Consider the following 16,060-nt stretch of genomic DNA (forward strand, 5'->3'; position numbering starts at 1 on the left):
AGTGGCAAGTGCGGCTTTCTAGTCCAGGAGTTGGAAAGAAGTCCGACTTGCCAACTTGTTCCCTGAATCAAGCGGCTCTATATCTGCTGCATGATTCCTATTCCAATCAACTTCACGTTTATACAGATGGCTCTTCAACTCTAACCAGCTCTACTGGTGCGGTAGTTATTCCCTTGATGTCAATCTGCAAGAAGTTCAGGATCAGCGACGTCACAACATCGGCAGCATCCGAGCTTTCCACCCTCGATAGCGCAGTGCTGTATGTGCAGCAACGATCACCAAATCACTGAGCTATATTCTGTGATTCAAAGGCATCCCTGCAATCACTCTTATCATCTCTGTGCCACAGCTCACATGAACAATTGGCAGCATAGATACGATCACGCTACCATCAAGCGCTGGACGGAGGCCACGAGATTGTATTTCAGTGGCTACCCGGGCACTGTAACATTGCTGGCAATGAAAGCGCCGAAAAAGCTGCCCGTGAGGCACATGATGCATGTGAAAGCACCTAATACCTTTGCCTAGACGGATGCAGCGTGGCACCTCAGTGGTCTTGCCGATATTATTACTGTAAGAAAATGCCAATATGCCATAGATCCGCATATGATATTGCAACTTTTACCGGGTTATAACCGACGGGAAGAAACGCTACTGTGCCGCTTGCGAGTACGAGTTTCTTTCAAAAACACCTACTCATTCCTAACTGGAATTGATAGTCCGAAGTGCAGCATATATGGTGCCGAACGACCAAACATATCCTGTGTGACTTCCCTACATACAAAGACGAGAGGAGTGCCCTTCGTACAGCTTTGGAGCACTTAGACGACCGTCCTTTCACAGAGGAGATCTTGGGCCCGTGGCCTTGTGGGTCTGCTATGTGCAAGGCCACAAAGGTGCTGGTGCGTTTCTTGAAATGCGCCAGTTTGCATGACCACTTTTGACTGACTCAGTGGTGCATGCTTGTGTGCATAACAGTGGAGACTGTGACCTTCTTTCTTCCTTCTCCTGTATCACTCACCTTTCCCGCTTCCCCGGTACAGGGTAGCCTACCGGGCTCAGCCTGGTTAACTTCCCTGCATTTCTCTTATGAATTGTCTCTCTCTCTCCAGGTGAGGTCACGACCCACAATAAGGCCTAATAATCTGTGGGTTTTCTTGTACACTTGACTGGCCCTCGACAGACATCGGGTTAATATACGTCGGTTTTCATGTGAATGCCACTAGTGCAAATTTTTTGTAGAGGTCACGAGACCTAGTCGGCGAAGTAATGCCGCTGTCAGGGTTGCCGCTGTCTGCGTCCTGGCGAGCACATGTGACCTTGTCACGCCGGATGCCCAGATGCAAGTATCGTCAGCGAAAAGCGAGACATTAGACGTTTGTGGCAGCGTTTCGGCGAGCCCCACTAGAACGAGATTGAAAAGAGTCGGGATGAACACAGTGCCTTGTGGGACACCACGATTGGAGATATCTTTATTTGTCGGGCCATCTTCTGTAAGGACAAGTACAGATCTCCGTGAGAGATAGTACCTAATCCAGCTAAAGACGTGGCCTTCAAGTCCTGCAGCCTCAAGAGCTTGAAGAATGGCTTCGTGGGCTACCTTGTCGTAGGCGCATTTTATGTCTGAGAAGAGTGCCACAGAGAGGCGCTTCATAGCTTTTTGTTGCTGCACGGAGGCCACAAGACAAATGCCGCTGTTAACTGAAGAACGTCCATGCCGAAAACAAGCCATATCCACAGGGTAAGAGTTATAGTATTCGAGATACCACTACATACGTGTCAACAACGTCTTCTCTATGACCTCACCGATTCAACCCGCAAGTGTAATCAGCCGGTACGAGGTAAGGCCCAGCGAAAGCTTCCCAGGCTCCACTAGAGGCGCCAGTCGACTACACTTCCCCTCGTCGGGGGCTATGCCGTCATGCCAAGATTGACTGAAGATATCCAGAAGACAGCATTGTGCTGTTGAAACTAGGTGTCTTAAGGCAGCGTAGGACACTAGGGACCGGGTGATCGCGACCGCCTGCACTCAACCAAAGCAGCTTGTAGTTCTTTCATAGAGAAGGCCCTTCCATGCTTTGATCTCTCGTGATGGCAACGTCATGTAGCACGAAGTCCGCCAGAAGAAAGAAGTCGCAAGTCATTTTCGCATAAAATTCCCCCGTGACCTCAAGGTCTCGACGACTTTGATGTTGAGCCAGCGCTGTGAAAGGACGACGTTGTTGTAGAAGTGAGCGAGGACCCTGAAGAGTTCGCCACACGGGCGATAACGGCTTGCGAGAGTCGAGCAATTCGTAGAAGCCTTTCGATCTTTGGTCCTGAAGTCTGTTCATCTGAAGCTGCACTTTCTTCTGAATTCGTCAAGCTTCCCTCAAGTCATAAATGGACTTAGTACGCCTATATCATCTCTCGGCCGTCGGCGGATCGTCGGAAGCCTCTCCAGTTCTTGGTCCAAACCTGCGCGTCTTGTAGATGCTGTATACGTCCGCGTAGAAGCCTGAAGCGCTTCCGACATGATCATATATGATCATGACTGCAAGGGAGTCGGAATGTTCATGTCTGCACTTGTCCTCGATCAAAATTCGGCACGCTTGCCATTCTATCTGTCTTGAGAGCACATTATGGTTCTCCACAGTATGATGGAGAGCATTGCACGCTATAACGTGCCCACCGAACACTCGTGCAACCACTGTCGCTCCTCCTGTCACGCGCTTCTTGCGTCCCACCACTGCGGGTTCTTATCCTTCCCCGCTCCATCGCTCTCACCCCGCGAGTCGCTCCTCCGGCGACATACCTCCTATAGATGGAGTGAGACCGAATTTTGTTCTTAAAACCCGCAAGAGAAACAGATCCTATAGTGGTATGTGGATCGACCTACTCACTCCGTTTTACAAACTATAGTCCAACTCCGATGGCCCAGTTTCAACCTGTATGATGCTATCGCATTAAAGAACTCTGCCTCGGGGCAGGCAACATGTCAGCGGCATGGTGTTATTGCTTGAACCTAATTTCTAGGCCTGTTAAAGTGCCGGAAAAGATGCTTCGTTGAAATCGCGCATCGTTCAGTCAATATTTGTTATTAGTTATGAGGAGAAGAAAGCTTTTCTTATAACACTTTGACTAAAGAAAGTAAGAGGACCGACGCTTTTGGCTCACCTTCTATCAGCTAAAACGTCCTTACTACGAAGCTAAAGAAGAAGCATAGAACAGAGAGGGACATCTAAAACAAGAAAATGAAGCCGTCACGCTGGCAGTGCTCTTGACAAACTAATTTTTCGGGTCTAAAGTGACGTTTATGCGGCAGACGCACAAGCGATGCTCATTGCCGGAAGTGTTTCCTGTTCATATTCCGAACACGCCCGCGGCCCGGCACGCTCGCCCGATGCTGTTCATTACGGTGGCTTCGCTCGTGTGCATGCACCCTTCTTTGAGTTTTGCGAGCGTCTGTTTCCCAGGTCTTTGTTCTCTCGCTGCAGCGTACGCTCTGCGGTGCTGGCAACTAACCGGAGGGAAGGAATGGGTGGGCGCGAGCACAGTAAACAGTGCCAGGGAGGCGAAGGGAGCGGGCTTGGGGCACCGAGAGACAGGAGCCACTCGCGGCGTGAGCGTTCTACACGGCCCGGCAAAGATTAACGGCCGCTCTTCCCCCGCGGCCAGGAAAATAATAACCACGAGGCAGGAGGAGACGCGCACAAAAGGCGCCAACCCGCACGTGGTTCTATATAGTGGCCGCGTTATTAAGCAGGTCATTAACGCTGCCCATGTGAGCGAATGTCTTTTGCACAACGCCGTCCGGCGAGGGGGAAGTACGAGCGGAGGAAGGCGCCGCACGGGGTCAAGCAGCAGCGAGCGGCTAGTGCCCTGTGTGACTCGGCAAGGCACTTGGAGGCCGCCTCGACCCTGGCTGGGAGTACAGGGCGCGAAGGGGGCATCAAAATGAGACCGCGCCGTTCCTCCGCCGTCCGTGGGCTTAGGCGATAAGCCCACTGTAGAATCCTTCCGACACAAATCAGCGGCCATCACTGGCGGCGGCCGAGGATGCGCGCCTCCCTTGTTGACTCGCGGTTTTGGAGAACAGTTCCAGTGCGAAACACGGCCTTAGGGTTTCCAGTGCAAGAGAAAGGTGGCAGCTGAACGAAAAGCAGAAAAATTTAGTAGGTTCTTTATGGGGATTACCAAGGTAGGCCTGGTGGCAGGGCAGTTGTTTCGTGGACATTGTCGACAGTGCCGCAAACCTGTCGACACAACTATACACTACACAAGCCATAAAAGACACCGCGGACATGCTCGGAACTGTTTAATGAAGATTTAAAAAGCAGAAGTGAATGGAGAAGGGAAGGCTGAGCGATTTCTTGCGCTCAAGGTCACGACAATCCCTCTCCTAATTTCTTCTCAAAGCTTTTACCGTTTTACTACGCGTACATCTGTTTGCGTTGCGATAGCTGCCAGGCTTGGCTTTCTTGCGAGTGTTTCGCGAACACAGCATATTTGTTCACGGGTGGACTGTAGTAGATGCGCCCAGAGGGCGCACGCGTACTCGGGGAATCGTATGTTCTGGTGCCGTTTCTATACGTTGACGTTGTGCACTATGTCCGAACGTTCCACGGTTGTCAACGACGGAAGCCGCCAGCGATAGGAGCGGATACACATTGCAAGGCAACTGGAACCCACAACATGTCAGAATGAACCTGCTCATGCTCGAAAGCTAACCTTCTGGCTTTGCAGTAAGAAAAGCGATTTGATTCCGCGCAAGTGCTATCCAGGCAAATTACTTTTACTCTAAGAATACTGTACAATGCCAGTTCGGCCGGAAGTAGCTCAATTGGTAGAACATCGCACGCGTAATGCGAAGACGTGGGATCGTTCCCCACCTGCGGCAAGCTGCTTTTTCGTCCGCTGACATTTCCATTAATTTATCATTCCTTTAATTCAATTAGCAAGTACAAGAAATTTCCCCTGTGTTGTCCGTGGTGTCATTGTTTGTTGGCTTCTTATGATATGATTAATAAAAATCGGGCCCCTCGGTTAACTGCCTTTCTTCTCGCTTGGTCAGCAAGAGACACACTCAAGTAATCACGCGCTGATCGTCGTCGCCTTCTTCAGCATGCCACGAGAAAGCACAGGAGCGCGTCTGCTTCACTAAAACTGTTACGTAACTTTCGTAGGCCTTGTTCTGACGCGCATCAGCTGCACATACTTCCGGTGGCTCGTAGCAATGCAAGTTCAAAGCTCGCGCTTATCTTCTTCGGCGAGCTGATTGGAGGCGCGAAGGGAGATGGCCCACCAACATGGCCGCTTCAAAAACGTGACGTCAGGGCCTCTCCTCTCCTATTTTATTTCTTTCCTCCATGGCTCCGTTGAAGCGCGCACGTGACGTGGCGTCGCAACCAATGGGAATTTAGGTGCCATTTTTCGCTTGTCCAGATGACAGAAGCCGGCTTTTTCGTACAATGTGCCATTTGACGCTTTCGCATCAAAACTCGTTCTGAAAGGCTATTTGCGAAGCAACTTTCCGAACTTTGACGTCGCTGAAATCTCTCCACTTGTTCTGTCACGTCGTCGAAAAACGTCGCTGATCGCAAAATAGAAAGAAATATGTAGCTAAAGAGACAAGAAAATCGCTAAATCTAGCAACAAAATCGCTAAAGTAGCAACACTGCTTGCCAACAACCATGCAATCAGAACCCGAAAGCAGAGGAGGGGAAATGACTCTCGCACCGTGATGAAAATGTATTAAGGTCGATCTATAAGCGGCAGCTGACGGTTGTGAGCGTGTACTCACCTCGGCGTGCTTGAGCATGTCGAGTACGAAGGTCTCCACGGAAATGCCGACAAGTCGCTGCGCCGAGTCGTTGACGGCACAGGGAGGCATCGACGTGTCTACGATGTAGCCATCTTCCCCGCTGTCAAGCATAGGCGTCGACGGGGCTGCCTGGTCCTCTGCATAGCAGGAGAGAAGGCGGCATATCAGCACTGTGCGTGTCAGGTAAAGCGCAGCGGCATTGGTTGTCAGAAAGATTTGCTCAGGAGTTAAATAAGGTACAGTTGAATTCGCATCATTAGTTTTTAAACCTGCTGGTCAAAGCACAAAAAAATTAGCTATTGCTGCATGAAAACTGTTTTCCTGAGGCATACTTCCGGAGGAAAATACAAGGTCATACGTGCACTCGTGGCCGTATACCGACGCGTGGCAACGATACAACGTTTTCCATTTACGCTTCTCCCTGTTTTTGTCATGTTTTTGTCAGTTTTTGTCATCGACTTCTTCGGAAGTATGACGCCTGTCTATTCCAAAGAAAATATTCGGGCTGAAAAAAAAAGAATAAAGAAATAAAAACAACTTGGAGATTTAAACTTTCACTTCTAAGCGACGCTATCGAGAGCGCATATAGATATTACTGTGTGGTAGTGGTTGGTACAACCCCTGAAGAAATCAGCGACGACTTCTTTCATTACTCTGTTCCCACTAGTGTCTTTTCTTGCAACGGTCGCTTATTCTTTAGATGATATTTTATACGTGAAGGCGTTGCGCAAGGGTATAAAATTGAACAGCTCGAGAGAAACAGGTGTTCGTGCGCATAATCTTCACCAGCGACGAAGAGTTTGAGTTAGCTTGAGCGAAATGAAACTTCAGAAGCTGGTCATTGTTATTGAAATGACTTAGTAAGGTGGCTGGCTGGGCTAGCTGGTAATCCATACCAAATGTGAACAGTGCGAAAGCAACACGGGGGCGAAAACGAGAAGGGACGAACACCGCTCGTACCGTGTCTATTTTGCATTATCCACGTTTACTATGATTAGAGCGAAGCCTTCCTTGCTTCTTTCCCGCACTCTGTGGGTGTTGGCTGCCGATGTCTTGCCGAATATACAACTTGTGCCCCTGCGCATGTGCAACTGGGCATGTTTTCTTAGGTATGTGAATATTCTTGGCCAATCAACCCGAGTGGGTATGGACCACTGAGTAGGCGCCCGAATATACAAGCAGAACAAAAGGCTAGCAGTGAAGAAATCGGCTGCAGAAGCAGCCAATTGTGGAGCAAGGAGCGAAGTGCACACTATGCATGGGACGTTCCAACAACAACAAGAATCTTCCATATTTTACTCCCGTTTTTGAAGCTGAGCTTTTGGTAACGGATTCTCGCGTCGCGCAAACTATCTTACCTTCACTTAGAGCTTCATGAAATTTCCCAATCTTAAAAGCGTTTCTATCATGCCTCCCATGTAGCTAAGTCTTATTAGACCATATTGAGTACCAGGTCCCCCCCCCCCCCGCCCCACTGTGGGTTATATTTAAATAAAATGGCCTATTCCTTAGCACGAGCATCCATGAATGGACCAATAATTTATATTCTCCCAGTATCGGCGCACATAATTGTGATCAGGTACCAGTAATTTTCCATACGTAGAAATTCTCTCGAATTATCAATAACATCTATGATAGAACTGCCACATATCAGATTTCTCAGGAAAACTCAGTGGTGCCCACCAAGAAACATAGAGGTTATGATTACTACGTTACTCTGCCGTATTCTCCCGGTAAAGCTATATTTACAAAGGGTTGGTGGGGTAATATAATTCTTATGACAATTCTGTCAGAAAATTAAACATATTGATAATTTTTTTTCGACCTTTCACCAGTACCGATTACAAAAAAAATTATTTCTTCTAGCACCGCTCAGTAAACTAGGCTTCACTTTAAGTGCTGGAGTGTTACTCTCCCTTGGGGCCTCGGCACTGCATTTTATCTACAGGGAAGTGTTTGACGCTCTGTCGGATTTTATTCAAGCAACAAAACGTATGTCATGCTAATTCTTGCTTTGCTTACTGTTCCTATAAGAAATTTTCTAAATTCCTTACAGAGGCGTTCCTCAAGGCGGAGTACTAAGCCCCACCCTATTCAACCTCACTGGTTGGCCTCGTTGAACCTCTGCCAGTAGCAATCAAGATATCAATGTACGCAGACGACATATGTGTATTGAATGAGGGTGCGACTCGTCCTCAGATACGTGCAAGGTTACAAGAAGCTGTTACTGTGACAGCTGTGTACCTCCGCAACCAAGGTCTCGAAATCTCATCAGACAAATGTCCACTGGTGGTATTCACTCGTACATCAATGACACCATACGACACCGCCTCTGTAAACAGTCAGATCATTTCTTATGAGAAGAAATTGATCGAGATCTCTCATGGAGCCCGCTTGAGACGTTTGTGCTTTCATGTTTATCAGTTCTTTGCACAAGTTTAGAACGCTATCTGCGAATTAGTCTGTCAGGGATGGCGTTGGAAAATAAAAAGGAAACTTGAAAGGAAGGTTAACGACGACGTAACAAGGGATGAAAAGGAAACTGATAGATGTAACGTTAAGAGATAGGAAGACGGATGTTTACATTATAAATTCATTTTGCTGGTATTCGAGTCCAGATTAAAAAAAAAAGAAGAGGACTTACAGAGGACACGTATTGCGAAGAACAGATAACGGGTGGTTTATGAGTGTAACAGACCGGGTTTCAAGGTAACGGCAACACAGTTAAAGGTGGCAGGTTATTAGATGGCGTGATTAGGAAATTTACCTTTTGAAGCCTAACTCACACTCCTCATCATATCTTCCCACAAGAAGGAAAAGAGGACTAGCCGGGACCTTAGAAAAGCAGAAACATATGCCAACACATAATTTGAGAGAAAAATGGCGACGTGCGGAAAATGCTCACGACGTTCACGCAAAAGATGCGAATCACCAAATTCCATTCACTACTGAGAAACAATATGAGAACTCTTTACGCATCAGAAACGTTAGCTAATCATGCGTGTGCTCTAAACGAACACGACCGTTATTATTGCTACAATATGCCAGACTTGCGCCAGTCACAATATATTTCTGGTACATATATTTCGCTTTCCAGCTCAAAGTCGCGAACTGCGTATTTTTTTCTGATTTCATTGAATGTACACAGTAACGCTGCTGTCATCTAGAGCCAACTATTCAACGATGTAAGCACTACCTACATACGCTGGTGCACAGACTCTCAGCAGCAGTGACGCGCTTCTCCAGAAGGAAGCGATTGCCGCAAAAGAAGCGATTTGTCAGAACTTGCAACTCGCAGTCACTTTTTTTCTTTCAGTATTTTATTTTTCAGTACCCGTTTATAGGCCACGATTTTTTTCGCGCCTTTCCTCCCGCTGATGATTTGTTTGCCGTGAACAAGTGTTGCACATTCAGCGATGTCTCCCACCGAGAACAGCCTTCGAGTACCGCAAGCGCACGTCAGGAGCTGCTCGCGTTTCATGCTCCGGCGTCATCCATCACCGAGCACAGGTTGACTTGGTACCAGGGCCCCGGAGAGAAGCGTCGACGCGGCCGTACAACGCCAGCGCGTAAGCAACACGAGGTTAACGAAATGAACAAAAGTTCACTTCAGGTTATACTGAATGAAAGAGTTTGTTTAGGCTGGCCTACTTCTGAGCAGCTAAGCGCAAATTCAGTGAGATGATGTGAATTCAAAGTGGGACTGAGTGGTATAATGTTTTATCAGAAGCACTATGACAGAAACACTCGGCGCGATGGTGCTATATGACATCCTGCAAGTTTAGATGCACTGTAACACCACTGGCTCGCTCACGCGCACAAGGTTACAGCATGTTTCAAAATATAGGATAAGTCTATAGCGTTGGGATAAACTGACGCACGCACACACACGCAAACTTGCTGGCTCACTCACTCACTCACTCACTCACTCACTCACTCACTCACTCACTCACTCACTCACTCACTCACTCACTCACTCACTCACTCACTCACTCACTCACTCACTCACTCACTCACTCACTCACTCACTCACTCACTCACTCACTCACTCACTCACTCACTCACTCACTCACTCACTCACTCACTCACTCACTCACTCACTCACTCACTCACTCACTCACTCACTCACTCACTCAATCGTACGATGAAAATGCCCGTGTAGCGTTCTTTGGGTCTGTGTTATAGAGCCTCAAATGGGGCTAAATTAAACATCATCTCTCAGCATGTCTCGTAGCACTGTACTGGTTTCGAACAAATACATCGGATACGTTCAGTTTCATTCTCGCTTACTGCATAGAGGGTCTCAATTCCGACAGCCTTGCAGCGCTGGCTAGCACTACTTACAGCTTGGTTGCACAGGTGGTCGTGCACAAGTGGTCGCCCAGGCAGGGTAACCTCGCACAGGCTGGGTTAGCCCGGAAAACGAACTGTTCTGCACGTTCATAAGGAAACTCTCTTCTTCTCATGCGCTCCAAAAGCCGCGTCCTGTCAGAACAGAAGCGCTCGCAAGACCAGATGAAGTGCTCGATATCACCCACTTAGCTGCACGCAATGTAAGATGGAGGAGTAGCCAGATGGAGAAATCGCGAGATCGAGAAAACAGCGCTGTCAATCATCTTACGCGTCAAGAAGTTTCACTACTATCTTTATGGACTCTCTTTCAAGCTGATAACAGATTATAAGCCGCTGCAGACTATTTTTCGTTTAAAGTCTGGCATACCAACATTGGCAGCAGCACGACTTCAACGGTTAGCTATCGTTCTACGTTCGTCTCTGGATCCTTGTGACATAACACAAAGGGTAAACCAATCCAATCCCGTTCTTACTCTGTATAGGGCGACGAGACGAAAGGGGGTTAACCGAGGAGCCCGTTTTTATTAATCATATCATAAGCCAACAAACAAAGACACCAAGGAAAACACAGGGGATATTATTGTACTTACTACTTGCAATAAAGAAATTATAAATAAATGAAATCGAAACTGGATGAAAAAACAACTTGCTGCAGGTGGGGAACGATTCTACGTCCTCGCATTACGCGTGCGATGCTCTACCAATTGAGCTACCACCGGCGCCGTCTTCCCATTCACTTTCTGGCAACATTGATGCCTTCAGGTAGCACGTGTGGATTTATTGACCAGTTTCCTTCACCCAAAAAGATCACGTACTCGTGACTCCTGCGGCAGAAAAGATGTTCCACATCCACCGCCAATGTTTGTGAGTGGTGGCGCTGGCTAACACTCCCAGGGTTAGTTCTAGTAGTAAAACATAAATATCCCAAAAATGTGGATAGGAAAACGGCGCCGCAGTAGCTCAATTGGCAGAGCATCGCGCGCGTAATTCGAAGACGTGGGATCGTTCCCCACCTGCGGCAAGCTGTTTTTAGTACCACTGACATTTCCATTAATTTATCATTTCTTTAATTCAATTAGTAAGTACAAGTAATTTCCCCTGTGTTGTCCTTGGTGTCTTTGTTGGCTTCTTATGATCTGTATAGGTGGGTGGCTTTCATGCGGCTAAATCCCTTTACAAGTCAGAGCTGATGAGGCGATTTCCAATGTGGCGACGAAAGTGTGACGAACTGTTAGGGAGTTTGTGATTCACTGGATCTCTCACTGTTAGTTGCCTTGAAAGCGTTGTATTGTGAAGTGCGTCTACTGTTTCGTTACCAGTGACACCAACATGCGAAGGTATCCACTGGAACGGCATCTCAACCCCTTTTCTGGCGAATTATGAAGGTGAAGCCAGTGACTCACGACAGAATTTATTTGGAGGCTGGCCAAGAGATAGCCGTTGAATCGCTGAGTTTGAGTCGTAGAGTATGACGGCTTTCTGGGTGGGCTCATTCTTGCAGTTTTCGAAAAGCAGCAGCAGTAGCGGCACTCTCAGCTATAGCAGAAGATATCAGGCAGTCCAAACAGCCGGACCATGCAGCACTGACCGACGGGATCCAATATGCACCGGCACACCTATCAGAACCCACGCTGACCCATCCGTCCAAGTAAATATGGAGGTTATTGGAATAATTCACATGTAAGTGCTTGAGCACCAAACACTGGGCCTCAGAAAACCGTGTCAATCGCTTGGAGTGTAGTCCAGGAACAGTAAAGTAGCAAATGACTTCCTCGAACATCCATGGTAGATTAGGTTGCTCCCTTCTATTCGGGTTCTTAAGATTTTGGAAGCCTATTGTACATGTGCAGCATAGAAATGGAATCCAGGCCTAGTGCTGAGCCTTCGGAGAAGGGCTTTGCCAGGGAAGGACTCACTCAGCCGGAGGAGCTGGGTGACCAACGCTTGAGAGACCAGGAGACGCGTTGCTGAAGAGTGGGCCTCGGGCATTGATATTTTTGTTTGAGCCGGCCTGAGGAACTCCCAAAGACAAACGGAGACCCTTGCTATGCACAAACTCTAGACGTTCATATTGGATATCTCATGGACACATTGGCAGTATTTGGTAAAGTAGCCGGCTGGTGACCAAAGCACTGTGTAATCTGAGCATAGAGTTTGAGTGTTTGCCCCAGCGCACGCCAGCAATGCGCTGGTGTACATGAAGCCGTTGCAGTGGTGTCCCGTATGCGTAGTCCGCAGCTTGTCGCCATAAGAGTCTCCTGTCAAGGATGACGTCCAGGAAGCGAAAACTGGAAGCATGCTGGATTTTGTGGCCTCCCAAGTTCAGCAGTATATAACCTCGTAGTTTTCCGTCTTATGCAGGAAAAAGTACAAAAGACGACTTCTCTGCTGCTGTTGACAGACCAAGTGCAGAAAAGTGGGTTTGGATTGCAGAAATTGCTCCTTATGGAAATACGTGCCAGACGTTTGTGACCGTATCTCGAGATCCAAATTTCAGACGTTGTCCACAAATATTAGTATTCTTTGTGGTGTAGAACTACAATGAACTGTATTTGGAAGAGCAGCCAAAGCAGTGTTGAATAGCAGGGATATAGTACACCCCCGCGCGAGACACCACGAGTAATACGTCGATCCTCGCTAACAGTGTTTTCAAGACGAACACGGATAACACGGTCACCAAGCATGTATCAAGCGTAAAACAACGCCTGCGATTCCCATAATTTGCAGTTGTTTGATTATCGATTTCTGTAACACGCATCGGTAGGATTTAGAAATTTCCACGAAAAGCGCAAGGGTTGAAAGATAATCTTTCTTGTGGTGTTCAACGTTCAATGTTCCACAAGTCGTTGAAGAAAACAAGGACCTCCTGTCTTCGCGGCTTGGGTACGTTGGTGAATATCCGATTGCTAATGAGATCTGGGCCCACTGCATAACGTTGTCGTAAGTTGTTTAGCGCTGATTCCAGCTCCCGTAATTGGAAAGTCGCGTCCATAAGAGAACAAGAGAATGGTACGTAGTACAAGGCCCGTGGAGTTTGTTGAACTGCGAGCTGAGTAAACATCCGTCAAATCTTTCGCTATGGCCACAACAGCCCTGCTTTAAGGCGGGGGCTTCAAAATGTCTGCGTGTGTGCGTTTCCTCCAGCAAACGTGCACCATACTGTAGGCACGGGGATAAACAACGAGTCGCGCAGAACGTAGCCCGCTGTTCTCTTAACATTTTAGCCAAGACAGCTTTTACCTGATTGAACGACGTTTTCAGTGATGGATCACCTCTTTTCTCAACAACATATGCTCCGCTCTGACACATACATCTACATAAGTACCGAAGAACGTGGGCAAAGGGATAGCGGTCATCGTAGAGCACAGAATGCGTCACGCGGAGTCGCTGACTTTAATTCCAAATGGCAGAAAGGTTCGATTAAAAAACCGCCAACTTCAGCGATCTCTCAGGTTCTAATCACATTCCCCATGTTTTTGCAACGCTGCTACAATCATTTTAAAGGTCCCTCAACTCTCTGCAGCAACAATGACGACACCAAGACAGCAGTAGAAACGACGACGGCCTGACAACGACACTTCGTTGACGTACAAGACAGCAAAGAGCCGTCTCTGTGAGAGGAATGCTGAGAACGAATCGTGCAGTAAACGCAGCGCTGCGAACGATTGCGAAATCGTGCGCCAGCTAAGCAGTCACCGAGCTATAATGTGGAAGGCTGTCACAGCGGACAATGCAGTCTTCTCATAATAACTTTTTTTTCTTTTTTTTACGATGCGCACCACACCGTCTTCGTCGGCTACAGTGCCATCAGCGCTACAATATTATCTGCCATGTTCTCCGGAATATACAGACAAGAGACTCTGAGACCTGCGTGGCGCCTACAAAAATTTCGCACAAAGTGCCAAGAGGAAAGGTTGAGTGACAACTCAATTTTCTACACAGCTCATTACCGAAAAGTTATGAGTTCCATCACCGATATGGTTGGTGAACAAAGTTTCATTTTTCTTCACTGCAAGGCGATGGTGACCGTCATGAGTTGAAGCGCTAAAGAAGTGTCCAGACGACGACGGTGGCACGATAACGACGACACGATGAAGGCATTAACATGACGACGGCTTCAGAAGAGAAAGAACGGACACAGCAAAGCCAGTTTTGAGCCCTGAATTGTGCATGCTGTCGCATTTAATAACACTTCATTTTTCTTCTAAACTTTCCCTGGCTTCATGAGTTGGCTGGTTAAAAACAAAAACGTTAGACTCCAGTGACCTTTTGATTTTCTTAACAATTCTGGGAAGCAACGCTTATGAGCCACAAACTTGTAGATATATGGGCAGATAACCCCACGTGGTGTTAAAAAGATTGCCCCAGTATTCCAGGAAAACATCGATAGCACTCCAATGATACCTGCAGAGCTCGTGAAGAGACCTGGACATTCATAAGAGGCTCGCGCTTGATCCCCACGCCTACCCTGCAATTCCGCAATCTGAAGAAGCATGTACATGCTTACAGCAGCAGACGCGTGCTGTCCGCAACAAGATAACGTTGCAAAAAATATACGCCCACCCGGTCAGCGGGCACTCCGCAAAGTGACCTTCAGTGATCTTGCTTTTTTTTTCACATTTCTGTGACTTCGCAAGTCTCTTCGCAAAAGTAGGCGCAGCGCAACGCCGGTGGAGTCATGGAAGAGCCCGACGCAGGGTACGTGCGCCAGCGACGCGGACTCCGAGCCTCGGCCAACGCTGCGCACTGTATAAAAGAAAGCAAAAATTCGAAAGGAAAAACGTTGGCGGTGCTGAGTTTCGAACCTACGACCCCACGCTCAGTAACGAGAGTCTCACCCATACGGCTAAACAACCACGCTTGCTGAAGGTGAATATATATGAACCATGTGAATGTGTTGTACCGGTGGTAGTAAACAAATGTCGAAAGAGAACAGTTTATATGAAGGCTTCGTTGAAAGATTGGGTGATGGTGGAATAAAAGTAATCTCTAGGACTACGTGTAGAGCCGACTTGATGCATTGTAGACATCAGGAAAGTTCCCATTTTGCGAAAGTTTAATGCCAAACACGCCACATCCCCGATGCGTTCCGGTGGTCGCGGGTTTGCGCGTTCAGTTGGGGTGTTCTTTTACCAACCGAAATGCCACCTATCGTTGAGGGCTTATGCGCTTCACGTCGCGCAACACATACAGACAAGCAGTCAATGAGTTTATAAGGATGATAAGGAGTGATGAGGGGTTACATGAGTCCCAACCCGGTTGATAATGGTTCGACGCAGATGGATAAGGTGCTAAGGAGCGATAAGGGCTTATAATGGTCTAAGCAATTCTGATAACGTTAATAAACACCGATAGGGCTGATAAAGGTAGGCTCAAATCCTATAAAGTTGGTAAGGACCGATAATGGTTGATAATGAATTCTGGTGTTTTACATGCTAAAACCGCGATCTGATTATGAGGCACGCCGTAGTTGGGGACTCCGGATTAATTTTGACCACCACGGGATCTTTAACGTGCATCCAATGCGCAGGAGACGGGCGTTTTTGCATTTGGCCCCCATCGAAATGCGGCCGCCGGAGCCAGGATTTGATCTCGCGACCTCATGCTTAGCAGCGCCACACCATAGCCGCTAAGCCACCGGATAATAGTTGATAAAGGCCGGATCATGTCCGATAAGGTTGATAAAGACACATACGGATTGATAAGGATTGGATCGATCGCCATAAGTTTGATGCCGACGTATAAGGGTTGATAAAGCTCTGATCGAGTCCAATAAGGTTGATAATAACAGATAAGGGCTCATAAGGGTCGGATATAGTCTGATGAAGTTGATAACAACGAAAAGGGTTGGTAAGGGTTTATACTGGTCGGATCATGTTTCATAACATTGATAATGACCCCGGG

The 16,060-nt window shown here is 47.6% G+C and overlaps 1 protein-coding gene and 1 long non-coding RNA gene across 2 annotated transcripts in view; one reads left to right on the forward strand and one right to left on the reverse strand.

Moving 5' to 3' along the window:
* LOC142566044 (1-phosphatidylinositol 4,5-bisphosphate phosphodiesterase epsilon-1-like) overlaps positions 1-16,060 on the reverse strand; it is a 305,298-nt gene that overhangs the window by 233,061 nt on the left and 56,177 nt on the right. Inside the window, exon 4 of the mRNA XM_075676754.1 lies at positions 5,783-5,940. Within this exon, the coding sequence (XP_075532869.1) occupies positions 5,783-5,940 (158 nt within the window). The remainder of the gene's footprint in view (positions 1-5,782; positions 5,941-16,060) is intronic.
* The window catches only part of LOC142566045 (uncharacterized), a 149,110-nt gene that overhangs the window by 101,470 nt on the left and 31,580 nt on the right, over positions 1-16,060 (forward strand). The window lies entirely within an intron of this gene.

The sequence above is a fragment of the Dermacentor variabilis genome, unplaced genomic scaffold, assembly GCF_050947875.1.
Source record: "Dermacentor variabilis isolate Ectoservices unplaced genomic scaffold, ASM5094787v1 scaffold_12, whole genome shotgun sequence".
Lineage (NCBI taxonomy): Eukaryota > Metazoa > Arthropoda > Arachnida > Ixodida > Ixodidae > Dermacentor > Dermacentor variabilis.